Source organism: Ipomoea nil, unplaced genomic scaffold (genome assembly GCF_001879475.1).
Source record: "Ipomoea nil cultivar Tokyo-kokei standard unplaced genomic scaffold, Asagao_1.1 scaffold0684, whole genome shotgun sequence".
NCBI lineage: Eukaryota > Viridiplantae > Streptophyta > Magnoliopsida > Solanales > Convolvulaceae > Ipomoea > Ipomoea nil.
In genome coordinates, this window is record NW_017617112.1 from 1,949,182 (window position 1) to 1,963,874 (window position 14,693).

At 40.4% G+C, this 14,693-nt stretch overlaps 1 protein-coding gene across 1 annotated transcript; it reads right to left on the reverse strand.

Moving 5' to 3' along the window:
• Positions 1-8,125: 8,125 nt before the first annotated feature.
• On the reverse strand, positions 8,126-9,076 carry LOC109175142. The gene has a single exon (XM_019324394.1). The coding sequence runs from the start codon at positions 9,074-9,076 to the stop codon at positions 8,126-8,128; it is 951 nt and encodes a 316-aa protein (XP_019179939.1).
• Between the last annotated feature and the right edge of the window lie 5,617 nt (positions 9,077-14,693).

A 14,693-nucleotide genomic window follows, 5' to 3' on the forward strand; every position in this document is an offset into this window, starting at 1 on the left:
TCTTGAACAGCGGTTTTTTTTTTTTTTTTAAAGAAAAAACTACTGCCATTCACTGGGGCAAGAAATTTCAAAAAAAATAAAAATTAAAAAGACGTCGTTTTGCATCTGGGCGCATAGTGCAACGCGCGCTGTGGTGTAGGATATAAATTGCCCACCTCGTGGTTTATACCAAAAAAAAAAAATAAAAATAGAGCTCATAGAATAATGTATATTGTCAAATGAAATTGTAGTAGAATTTAAATAATAATTTAGTGCTACTAATGAAACTAGTGTATTGTTGAAAATGAAAATAAAAAAATAGAGCAATATTATCAAATCAAATTGAAGTATAATTAAAATGTTACGGTGTCGTTTTAGATCATGGTTCACGCTGCAACATGGACTACAAGTGAGTGTTTCGAGATTTGGTTCAATTTTTTTTAGTATCGATATTTCAGTATTAAAAAATGATACCATTCGATTTAACATTATAGTTCAGTTAGGTTTTGGATTTTGGTTTATTTTAAATTATATGATTCATGACAGAGTTGAGGATTTGAGAAAAGTCTAAGCAAAGAATAAGCTAAAGTAGATGATCATTAACAATATGAGAAAATTTTTAATTTTGGTCCACTGACTATTGGAGTTGTGTTAATTGCAACACTTGACTTTAAAAAATGTTAATTTAGTATCTTGACTATGCAATTTTTATCAATTTTGGTCACGCCGGCCAAATCTGACCAAAAAAATTTAATAGGTCAAATAATGAGGGTATTTTAATCATTTTACTCATTTTCTTTCTTCTCCGATGATCTACTCTCTATTTCCGGCGACGAACAAACGGAGAATACCTGCCTCACGCAACTTCCGTTCGAGCTCACCGACAACCTGCGATTCTTTTTACATGATAGTCACTAAAAATATTCAAAATACAAAAATAGCGTAGCCTTTCATGGTGGAATTGAAGCAGATTTCTTAACATTCATATGATTTCAAATCCAACTACTGCAATAAGTCGAGATGTGAAGATGGAGTATTCCAACATTCAAGTTGAACGAACTGAAAACACGATAGAAAAAAGAGAAGAGAAGACAACAATAGGCATGATTTGAGTTATTATACTTGAAAACTCACTCTAATCATAATTCAGAAGCATCCAAAACCCTACCAATCTCAAAGGAGACGAAAGCATCAATGCACGCATACTGAATCTGCTCTTCAATGAGCCAGCTTTGATCCCACCTACTCCACCTTACCCTTCTCGGCTTACTCATCTCCGCTCCAAGGTAAATCATAGCCAAATCCTTCAAACCGACGTTTCTCATAGACCTATTGTTGGACTCATTCGCAGCTAGGTAACACAAATCCATGGCGTTATTCACCTCCAGACTGTAGTCTTCCACGAGCTTCTGAATGTCGTTGTGGATTCCAACGCCGACGAAGGTGTAGTCGCCGGAAATGGGGAGTAGATCATCGGAGAAAAAATGAATGAGTAAAATGACTAAAATACCCTCATTATTTGACCTATTAAATTTTTTCGGTGAGATTTGGTCAGCAATTTGGCCGGCGTGACCAAAATTGATAGAAATTGCATAGTCAAGGTACTAAATTAACATTTTTGAAAGTCAAGTGTTGCAATTAACACAATTCCAATAGTCAGTGGACCAAAATTGAAATTTTCTCTTAACAATATTTATGGTTCCAAAAAGAGCCAAACACTAAGGGGCGTTTGGTTCATGTAATCTTCAATTACCTAGTTAATCTAAGTCTAGTAATGTTATACTCTCTACGTTTTATTTTACCCATCTTACTTTCCTTTTTAATCCGCCCAAAAAATTGTTCACTTTCCTAAACTAATCACTACTAACTCTATGTTTTTTTCCCAAAGTATCCTTGTGGCTTTCAAAACTATCTGTATACTTTTTGATTTTCTTGAAAAATGTGTACCTTTCTAGACTTTTCCAAATCTTTACTCTTTCAAACAATTATCTCTTTCATCTAAAAAATTCTGCAAGCCATTTCAACTTTCTCAAGCCTTTTCTTTTTCAAACGCAAATCTCTTTCCTATCATCTCATTCCTCTCATCTAAAAAATGAGTTTCAATGTTACAAAGCCGCCACCTACATATGTTCTCGCTGGAATTTTAATACTCCCAAAAGTGATGACCCTCGACGCGGTCCACATTTGCAGATTAATGGCATCAATCTTTCAAATCGGCAAACATCACTATCTATGTTTTTCTATATGTTTTTATATATAGTTGAATGCAGATCAGATGATTTTTACAAGTATTAAGTTCATTTTTTTTTTTTTGTATAATTACTGGGTGTATAGAGAAGAATAGAAAACAAAGAAATTATGGAGTATTTGTTGAATAAAGATGAAGAAATATTTGCAAATGAGATGAAGAAGTGTACGGTGTAGCAAAGTACTCAAAAGAAATTAAGGATGAGATAGTGAATTCAGCATTCAGTTGCAAAAGGATAGAGATTACAATACTAATGCTAAACACTTCTACGTAAAGTATTCCTACATAATAGGATAGCCATAGAATACTAACCTATTTACAACAATATTATAAGATATAATAATACAGACTAATAACATTACTAACACACCCCATCAAGCACAAGGGGGGTGTGCTACCACATTGAGCTTATCACGTAGAGTCGCAAACCTCGGTCCCGGCAATAGCTTGGTGAAGTTGTCTACCAGCTAATCTGTAACACTCCCCAAAAACAAGGCCCAATTGAAGCCCTAACACAAGCAGATTAACAACAAAACTAGCACAACGGAAGATAAACGGAAACTGGATAAAAGAAATCCAAGAAGGGGTGTTATGCCACGTATACCACACTAGGTAACGCTAAGGCAACAATCTGCAAGTGTATAATACTATCCCAATACATCAATCTAAAACAGTCTAAAAACATTGGCGCACAGGCCACAAAAACACAAAGGTGCTAAGCTACCAAGCTCTAGACACCGCTCTCGTCTAAACATCACCTGAAAGATACAAAGATAAACATTGGGACGACGCCCGGTCAACGAATAATGCTGGTAACCCACCAATACCGTTAAGTATCATAAATAGGTAGATATAAGATATAAAAACCATTTTCGAAACGGAATACATATATATAAGTCAAAAGCCAAGATCACCAGTCAACACAAGACTCATCACTCTCAAGACCACACGGGAACACATCCCAAACCACAAAGATTAACCACACACAAGGATAAAGACTCACCCAACGGCAACACATGCCAAAACAACACAAACCTCCGTGACTACACACGTCACGAGAGAAGATCACACAACGCCGGCTTTACAAGCCCTCGCAACATCACCCATCACGAGTTGGTATGCCTTCCTTATGCCCTGTTCCAACCTTATGGCTACCCCCAACCTTGTACCTTCTTTCCAACCATTACCTCCAGGATCCCCTGTACAGCCAAGTCCAACCTTATTCCGCCGGGACCGTCGTCCCCCACCTATAACCACCAACGAACCACCACCAATCACGGCAACACATACCCGGATAACACATGTTATCCCCCAATCACGTGGACCCATCACTCAGGCCACAACTCCATAATCACGTCACGGCCACCACGAGGACCGCTGCAATACCTTGGTGACTAGCGTCCCATACCACTAATCGTGCAATCCAGGTAGAGTCACACACGCACCACAACTCAACAGGAATCAAACAACGGATCACAACGAAGGTATGAAACATACTCAATCAAGGAACGGGTCACAGCCCAACGACAACAACGATGGATAACACAAGTTATCATCAACCAAACGGAAGGTACAAACAACACACACGCTAGTATTAAGACAACGAACTAGCATGCTTAACAACGGGGAAACTCAAGATAGTTCCGAGGAACACACAAGACACCTCTTGGTTCAACGAAACACAATGTTGAACACTTAGCACGATTCAAGACACCAAAGTCCTACATGGATACCTACCATATAGTTCTAGATCTACGAAACATCAAGAAGACACTCAAATAGTTCCACAAAAGAACAACGGGAAGTCAAAAGATCAAATACCGAGACAACGAATCACGGGGAACAAATCCCGAACCAAACACCACCGTGTACCCGCGGGTAGTGCCCCACCCGTGGTCCCGCCCGCGGGAACACCATCCCACAGGCTATGTACCCGCGGGTAGGCCGGCGGGTGGTGCCCCGCCCGCCGTTCCGCCCGCGGGAACAACCCTGTTCCAAAACAAATCCCTTCGGGGATTTTCTTCTCCAAACACAAATTCAAGTCCAAAACACACCAAATCTCACCAAACACAACAAAATGACTTGAACCATGGAAAATGCCAAGCAATGGCACAAGGGAACCCTAAACACAAGCTCTAGATATGCAATATCACAAGATAAATGCATAAGACCCTCACATTTCATAGCAAAGAACATGTAGAATCCAAGAAATCACATATAGGTAAGCAAAATAGGTTCTGTAGAGCATGGGTTACCTCTTGAAGACCAAAAGACTTCTCTTTACACCACAACAAGCTCTCCACTAGGCTCACTTCTCAAACCCACTTCAAGATCAAACCAAAAGATCATAAAGATCCTACCTTTAAGAAAAAGACAACTAAGATGGAACCAAAAAGACTAAACAAGCTTAGATCTTACCCTCCTAGATGCCCAAATAGGTGAAAGGTTGAATCTTGGAAGCAAAACTTGAAATCTTGACAAGGGTCTCAACTTGGCTTGAAGAATAAGCTACACTTCTTTTCTAGAGAGAAGGTAGAGATATTTTTCTAGGAATTGTAAGAAATGAAATGAAGGAGTCTTCTAGGTTAGGATACAATACTAACTCTTGGTGAAAAGACAAGGCTACCCTTACTAACCCTTAGAAAGTGTAAGGAACAAGGGAACTCCTCTCTAAGCACAAGGTACAACACAACTTAAAGATTGACTAGTCAAATACTAGTCCTTGAGTATTAAAAATCAGGATTTTAGTAATCAATTCCTCAAAAGAATTAGAATTAATTACTCAATTAATTCATGGATTGGAGTGTGGATTTTTGGGGTGTCACATAATCCTTAGTAGACACAAAGTTGACTACCAGATCCCCAGAAGCAACCTTGTCTCGAACGAAGTGAAAGTCGATCTCAACATGTTTGGTCCTGGCATGAAAAACTAGATTAGCGCAGAGATAAGTGGCCCTAAGATTGTCACACCAAAAAGTAGAAGCTTCACCAGAATGGAGACCCAGTTCCCGGAGCAACGAAACCACCCAAGTAACTTCTGCGGAGACATCAGCTAGGGCCTTGTACTCGGCTTTAGTCAACGAGCGTGCCACAGTGCGTTGCTTCTTGGAGAGCCAAGAGATGAGATTGGAACCCAAGAACATAGCATAGCCACTTGTGTTCTTCCTGTCCAGGGGGCAAGTAGCCCAATCAGAGTCAGAAAAGGCGTGAATGGCTGAGGAAGCGGAGACAGATAGGCGCAACCCGTCGTCGAGAGTGCCCTTGATGTATCGTAAGACTCGCTTAAGTAGACCCAATGGTTGGTAGTCGCAGAGTGCATGAACTGGTATAGGTAGTTAACAGCATAAGAAAGATCTAACCTAGTAATGGTTAAGTATTGAAAAGCGCCCACTATGCGGCGGTACTGAGTAGGGTTATCAAACGGTTGTTCATCAAGAGAGACGGCTTACGTCACAACAACTGGAGTTGATAGTGGTTTACAATCAGACATGTCGGCGCGGGTTAGAATGTCGCCCATGTAACGTCGTTGTGAGAGAATTATCCCAGAGTCTATCTTAAGTGTTTCAATGCCGAGAAAGAACCCCGGAGTGCCAAGATCCCGTATCTTGAAGGTGGAAGACAGGCGGTGTAGTAGAGTAGTGATGAGTGTGGAATCATTCCCCATCATGATAATGTCGTCTACATACACCAGTAAGAAAACCCGAGAGGAGGCAGCAGAGTAGTGGAAGAACGAGACATCTGTTTTGGACGGAGAAAAACCTGCAGAAAGTAAAAAGTCATGCAGCCTCTTGAACCAAGCCCGCGGAGCTTGTTTGAGGACATATAAAGAGCGTTGAAGATGACACACATGATCAGGATGTGTCGGGTCTTCATACCTTGGCGACTGTTTCATATAGACCATTTCTGCTAAGTGCTCATTCAGGAAGGCATTGTGAACATCTAGCTGTCGCAGCGTCCAGTGATTTGACACTGCCAGAGAAAACAATAACTAGACTGTAGTCGGTTTGACAACCGGGTTGAAGGTGTCAAAGAAGTCCTCGCCTGTGACCTGATTGAACCCTTTGGTAACGAGACAAGACTTATATCGTTCAATCGAGCCATCGACAGTGCGTTTGGTGCGAAACACCCACTTGCAGCCAATAACATTCATGTGAGGCTCAGCGGGAACAAGACACCAAGTACGGTTAAGTAGGAGTGCATTAAACTCCTGATCCATGGCATCCCGCCACTGTGGGTGCCCAACCGCCTGCGAATAGCAAGTCGGATCAGTAGTGGCACTTAATGCGTGGAACTCCTCGCTAGTGCCCTGGGTCATGTGTCGTAGCCGCATGACATGCCCTCGTTCTTGCTGTTGGGGCGGGGTGACGCGAGTTCTGGTAGGTTGGAATGCAGTCGACCCTTCAATAGCCAAGGTTGGCAGATCTTGAGCCAAGGGTACTGGACTGGCTGGTGTTATAAAGCCATTGTTTGGATCTGGCGGTGCCGTTTGGGCAGTAGACGGAAGTTGAGTTGTCACCGGACTAGCTGCCCATGGGACTATGGTTGATACTGCATGTGCCTGATCCTATTTAGCCAAAACTGAAAACAGGAAAACAGATTTGTCAAAACGAACATAGCAACAGATATAGATTTTTCTAGTTGTTAAGTCAATGCATATATAGCCCCTAAATGACGGTGGGTAACCTAAGCAGACACAGGGTGCCGGACGGTACTCTATCTTGTGGCGATTATAGAGCCACAGATAAGGGTAACATCGACACCGAAGACCCGTAGGAACGTGTATGGAGGTGACACTTTGTGGATGAGACTGTATGGGCTTTGGAATTGTAAAACTGACGTGGGTAGATAGTTTATTAGGCAGGTAGCTGTTTCGAAGGCATAGTCCCAATATTGTAGCGGGATTGAGCCTTCGGCTAGTAGGGCGAACCCGGTTTCAACTATATGTCTGTTTTTGCATTCTACTCTACCATTTTGTTCGTGCGTGTAAGCACATGACTGGCGGTGATTAATACCAAGCACGTTAAATATGTTATGTAGCTTGCGATATTCTCCGCCTAAATCTGATTGGATGGACTTGATAGAACGCGAAAATTGGCGTTCTACCATGACACGAAACGACTCAAAAGTTTTATATATGTCTGATTTTACCTTTAAGGGATAAAACCAACAAAAGCGGGAATAATCCTCTACAAATAGCAGAAAATATCTAAAACCACTAGAAGAAATTACAGGGGCGGGGCCCCAGATGTCGGTATACAATAGATCCAACACATTTTTGCTAGAGAATGAAACCCTATCTAATGGAAATCTCGAGGCTTTGCCGAGGTGACAAGATGTGCACGACCCCGACGATTTGGCTTTATTTGGAGCAACCGGACAAGTCTTTAAAATGCGATTTTGGACGTGTACATGTGGATGGCCCAGTCTGCGGTGCCACACCACGGAAGTTGCATGGGAACTAAGATACGCGAAATGAGACTGAGACACCGGGAGTCTATACAGGCCACCCGCGGTGGGTCCTTTAAGCAGCACTGCCCTGGTGATTGAATCCTTCACAATAAAACAATTTTTGTGAAATTCAAAAAAGACATTATTATCATTAGTAAACCGCTGAACAGAGAGTAATGGGATTGGCAGTTCAGGCACATATAACACATTAGATAAATGTAAGGACTTTGACTCGGAAGGTATAGACGCATGACCAACGCGTGAAATAATAAAACCTGTGCCATTACCAACACGGAAAACGTCGCCCCCGGTGTATTCATCGGATTGGGAATTCAAGGATCCGTCAGGCGTTGCGTGGGCCGATGCGCCGGTGTCCGGAAACCATCCGGCGGTTGAGGGCGTGTGTCCTTGTGCCCGGAAGATCGCTTATAGTAGTGCCTGAGCCGGTGGCTACCCGGTGTATCGCTTATAGTAGTGCACGGCAGTGTGTCCTTGTGCACGGAAGATCTGGCAACGCGGCACGCCATTCCGGCCACCATATTCTCTCCCTTGCCCGCCACGGCCAGAGCCTAGATTGCCTCGGCCTTGACCGTTGGAACCATTCCGTCCACCATCACCATTATTGTTGCGGCTGCCATGGCCTGCATACAGCGCTGATGGAGCAGCACCGAAACCACCATCCGGTCCAGCCGGGAAATCCTCAGCGTGTATGAATTCTTGTGCCTGTAAAAATTCGGATATCTGGGGGATGGAAACGGGAATACCTGCGACGGTAAAAGAGTAGGCCATGGCTCGGAATTCCGGATGAAGGCCCCTGAAAACGAACAGGTTCTGTTCGCCTAGTGTGATCGGCCGGCCGGCTAATGCAAGGTCTTCAACCAAGAGCTGGGCACAGCCTATATACTCCGCCGCGCTGCTGTTGCCCTGCCGGAGCGAGTGGAACTTCCCGAGAAGACTCAGGCACCGGGCACGAGTGGAGCTACCGAGAGCCGATGTGATCGAATTCCAAACCTCCCTGGACGTAGACCTACCGACAGCCAAGTACATCACTTCATCGGAGAGTGAAGAGATGAGCAAGGACAGTATGGACTGGTCTTGCTTGATCCAGGCTTTGTACGCTAGGTTTGGAATTGGGGTCGACGTGGTGGCGGTAGAGGCAGACTCATCGGAGGTTGGCACGGTGTCGATGGTTAGTGGTGGGCATGGCGTCTTGCTGTCAACATAGCCTAGAAGCTCCAGTCCACGGAAGAAGGGCACCAGCTGAGTCCTCCAGAAGAGGAAGTTGCGTGTCGTCAACTTTATGGAGGCGAAGTGGTGCGCGGTTGCGAGAGGATTTAGGGTGGTGGCCGGCGGAGCACCGGTGGCGGCAGTGACTGTCCGTTCTGAGGAATTAGTGGACATGTCGGAGGATTGAGTGGTGGTAGTCGGCGGTTTAGGGTGATCGACGGTGGTGTTTGGAAAAATTAGGAGAGAGAATACTAACCTAGGCTAGCTGATACCAGATGAGATAGTGAATTCAGTATTCAGTTGCAAAAGGATAGAGATTACAATACTAATGCTAAACACTTCTACGTAAAGTATTCCTACATAATAGGATAACCATAGAATACTAACCTATTTACAACAATATTATAAGATATATAATAATACAGACTAATAACATTACTAACATGAAGAAAGAAGAAGAACAGTAACAAAGAAGTCAGAGAGTAAAAGGGTATAATTATAAAGAGAGTCCAATTTATTGTGCTTCTCTTAAAATGGAGACATGCATTTATGGACTAGGGAGTATTACATTGTTTGGTTCAAGTTATTAGATTATCTGAAAATGTTATATTACCTCAAAGCTTATGTGGCAGCAATGCTTCGATGGAAATGTGATTACCCCTATTTTCTTAAATAATGTTAGATTATATTGAATTATTCCAATTTTGCCCTTGTTAACTAATCCTTATATAATAATAATAATAATAATAATAATAATAATAATAATAATAATAATAATAATAATAATAATAATAATAATGAAATAAATATATGTTTATATAATCAAATATAAATGTGTGTATATTTATATATTTAAAATTTGTAGTACATATATTTAGTTTTTTTTTTTTTTAATATTTAAGCATTGATATACATTCATACATATAAATAAATAAATACACGCACGCACGCACGCATGCGCGCGCGCAACACACACACACACACACACACACACACACACACACACACACACACACACACACACACACACACACACACACACACACACACACACACACACATATATATATATATATATATATATATATATATATATATATATATATATATATATATATATAGCATTCACATGCAAACCCTCTTAAAATACAAACCTGTGGGCAAATATGGGCCACAAGATTAGAGTAGATTAATCGCTTAGATTGAAGGTAAAGAAATTACTCCATCACACTAATTAATGATTAAAAGGACAGTTATGACAATTACATTGTATCCTAATTAGAGTAAAAATATGAATATGATATATATCCTAAATTAATGAAGAGTAATTGGAGTAGGATTAAAACTAACAAATAGAAACGCAACCACCAACTGGAATCCACCCCTATACGGCAACGATTTGCCCGCAAAGAAAATACAGACGCAATTTTCTGGCAAAGCAACGCGTGCACACAGTTCAAAGAATGCGATTCTGAACCCGTGCACACAGTTAGAGTCTAGCATGCACGCATTACAAAAACCCCATATGCATGAACAAACCAAACATAAACAGTAATACATTCCTAGGGCATTGAATAAACGACGAAGAATGCAATTTCGAACCCATGCACACAGTTAGAGACTAGCGTGCACACAATAGAAACCCCCCTACGACCAAAAAAAAAAAACAAACATACACAGTAATACATTCTTAGGGCAGTGAATGAACGATGAAGAATTCGATTTTGAACCCGTGCACACAGTTATAGACGAGCGTGCACACATTAGAAACCCCCATACGACTGAAAAAAGAAAACATACATGGTGTAACACCCCACTTTTCTTAAACTTATTTACAGTTCTAAAACCAAAATAAAGATAAGCTAAGCAGCGGATAAACAAACTTAAATAACAAACTAGTGGGAATGTCACCACCACAACCACCTCTCCACGGTGATTGCACAGGCTAAGGATAGAACTAAGTCATTAAGTCGAACTAACATTGAAATTACTTAATTAAAATCACTTGGGGGAAAGAAACATCCCGGTGTCTATCACCAAACATAAATAACATAAGTCTATAATCCATCATCATAACATCATAAAAATAAACAGAGTTTAGACTATTTGATCTACTAAACTAGTCTAACTCGATCAACTCTCAAACGCTGGGCCCACCTGAAAGGGGTTTTGCAAAACAACAAGTAGACAAGTAGAAAACACCCGTTAGCACGAAGCTAAGTATAGCCACACTCCACCCTGTAAAGTACTACAATATATACTTAGGAAAAACATTTGCCCACATTCTCAAATTAAGCAATCTCAACAATTAGATAAACTTTAAGATCAACTACAAGCTTTTTATATGCTCGCAACTTATAATATCAACATGCATGCTTCAACGATAAATAACTTATCAACATAATCACTCTAACACATATTCAACATAGCAAACTCATCATAACGAACTCATGCTATCAAGCAATTGCGTACTATCAATCAATAAGAAATTATTCTCATGTTTTCGACTTCTCATCATGCAAACTAGATATATAAGACATCAATATGCAACTAAGGCAATCATACTCAATATAGAATCTCGGTTAATCATTCTCATTATGCAATCTAGTGCAAACATTCTCATTATGCAATCTCGTGCAACATTCTCATTATGCAATCTCGTGCAACATTCTAATTATGCAATCTCATGCAAACATACTCATTATGCAATCTCGTGCAACATTCTAATTATGCAATCTCATGCAAACATACTCATTATGCAATCTCGTGCAATACTATACTCAAAAGCATTAGGATGCTATAGGATAAGTATACTTATACACTCATTTGTAAATAGAATACTTTTATGTGGAGGTTTCTTAGAGTCACAAAGACTCGCTTGCTTTCATTTCTTAGAGTCGCAGTGACTCACTTTCTTAGAGTCGCAATGAATCGCTTTCTTTACAAATGGATGAGGTAGGAACTTCACCGTAGCGTGAACAAACCTCTCCCGGTACGGCCTCTAGCCGACCTATGCTCAATCTCATCCACCGAACCACTCTCTTAGTTCTAAACTCATCTCTGTGGAATCAGGTATCGAACTTTTAGTGTCCACACCCCCTGACCAGGATTCCAAGCCTGGCGGGAAGTTTCCAACCTTTTAACGTGGGACTACGCCACGTTACAAACACTTGGACCGCAATGTCAATTTCTTTCTTCCCGAGAGGACGTAGTCCAAATGGGTCCTCCAAAACAAGGTCTTCCTCATCATATATATATATATATATATATATATATATATATATATATATATATATATCACTCATGCATCTCATATATGCAACATTTAACTTATGAAAAAAGAAATGCACATACTTCTCAACTCATTCTCAAAAGACAAGAAAAAGATGCTCTACATGGAAATGAGATTTTTGAAAAATAATACTTAGGCTCACGTTGGCCACTTATGCACTTTTAAATTATGATATGCTCAAAATGGCATTTACGGAAACCATATGCTCCTACTTTCTATTTGCTGTGAAACTCAACAATTCAATAAATCATGCTTGAACTCAAAAATATACTCACAGTAAACATACTCAACATTATGAACTTTGCAGTGAACTTCAACAATTTATTGTAAATACTTTAGGTATGCTTTGCTAGCGAAAACCAACCATTTCGGCTCATGCTTTTCTATTTACAAACTGTTAGGAATAAAGTGTAATGGTTTTGATATGCCAAATATGTATTTGTAGATCCCCCAATTTTATTTCACAGGTCTAGTAGAGTCTTAGACCATGATCGGGAAATTATTTAAATAGCAAAAGAGAAAAACAGAGGAAGATGCATGAAAATAGAAGAAGATATCAAGCCGAAAATCAAGAATTTTTTTGGAGAAAATGACAAATTAAAGAAGAAGTTGAATGATATGAAAATCACGTCAATGCTACCAAAAAGAAATCCCAGAAGAATTTTCGTTGAAGAAAATTAAGATTGGAAGATTGCATGAATTTGACTTGGAGATCAAGCATCTATGGAAAGAAAGGAGTACACCAATGATGATTGGAGATTTAACTAATAAGTTGTACGGATGAAGTGGAAGATGCTTGATTTATTATGCGAAAATGGCTCAAGTTTGAATCTCACCATTAACAATTTTACAAGGTAAAATTTGAGAAGCCAAAATTAATTAAGTCTGATGGCTTTGGGTGTCAATGGGTGTCAATTACAAGTGGAAAAGGCAATTGGGCGTCAATTACAAGTGGAAATTGGGAAGCAATTGAGAAGCAATTTCACTTGGGTGGCAATTGAGAAGCAGAATTGGGAGAATTGGGAGCCGATTGCAATTGCACTTGGGAGCCAATGTAGTACTCAAATAATTCAAATTGGGAAGCAATTGAAGCACCAGGAGTAGATTGGGTGCCAATTACAAGTCAATTGCAATTGGGTGTCAATTACAAAGGAGAAATTCAAATTGGGAGGAAGTTCAAAAGGAGAGATTCAAATTGGGAGGAAGTTCAAAGCCAGTTTGAATCATGAGAACACCCAGACGTGAGAATGAAGAAGATGAAGAAAAACTTACAGTGAAAATATTCTCATAAGGAAAAATACTAGTCTAACTAGTATGGGATTAAATTGAAGAATATTTTTGAAGTATTTAAATCCCAAGAACCACTTCAGAGCTGATCAGAGAAGCCATTCTACACAAAACTGAGACCTAGATATTTCCAAGAAACGTGAGAAAACCAGAGGAATATCAGATGAAGTTGGGGTACTCATTTGCATGAAGTTGAAGCTCTACCAACGACTAGCTTATCTCTTCTGACACTTTGCAGAAGATAAGATAAGATCTCTGACAAAAGATACAAGATTTAAAAAATGAGATCGTCTCTTTCCAACGGGCAGATTCTCATTACCAGCTATAAAATGATGAAGATATAAAGACTTGAAGATAACGAACTCACGAACTCAGAGCAGAGAAAACGAGCAAAGAGCTAAACAAGATAAAAGAGCAAAAATCTCATTTGGTACAGAGCATACCAAAAATCTTCAAGTGAGAAGTGAGAAAAGAAAAAGAACTCAGAGAGCTTCAAAGAAAAATATTCTGAGAGTTCTTAAACAGAGCAAAACAGAGCATAAAAATCAAGTGCTTTACTTGATACTTTCAAAGAGAGAAAACACTCAGAGCGTTCAAGAGGAATCTTTCAAAGAGTGTTTCATCTTCATCAAAGAGACATGCGTATCATTGAAGATCATCTACAGAGTCTCAGAAGTTGGAAGCAAGACAACACTTGTTTTGGAGCAAAACAAGAGAAGGGAGGAAAGTAGCACGGAGCTGTGAAATCCTAGATTGTCACACGGAGCTGTGAGATCCGAAGCAGCAGTGTCGGAGGCACTGGGCGTGTTTAGTGCGGGCTTTGTGATCAAAGCACTAGATCACGGGATACGTTTCTACCGGAGTGTGGAAGACAGGGGGAAAGTAACACGGAGTCGTGAAATCCTAGGATAGTAGCGCGGCGACGTGAAACCCGAAGCAGCAGTGTGGTGTCACTGGGCGTGATTAGTGCGGGCTTGGTGATCAAAGCACTAGATCATGGAAATTCATTGTATCTTAGAACCAAGAAGTGGTGGATATAGTGAATTGCTCTTGGAGATAAGGGCAAGTGGAGTAGGAGGATACACCACCTCGCGAACCACTATAATTGTCTTGTGTTCTTTACTGCTTTCTTTACTTACTGCTCTTTACTTGCTCTACACGAGATATAAATCACACAATCTCACACACACTTTATCTTTATTTAATTCCGCT

Bases quoted from the DNA above. Each gene is read 5' to 3' on its own strand.
- LOC109175142 (XM_019324394.1), bottom strand. From the start codon at position 9,076: ATGTCCACTAATTCCTCAGAACGGACAGTCACTGCCGCCACCGGTGCT.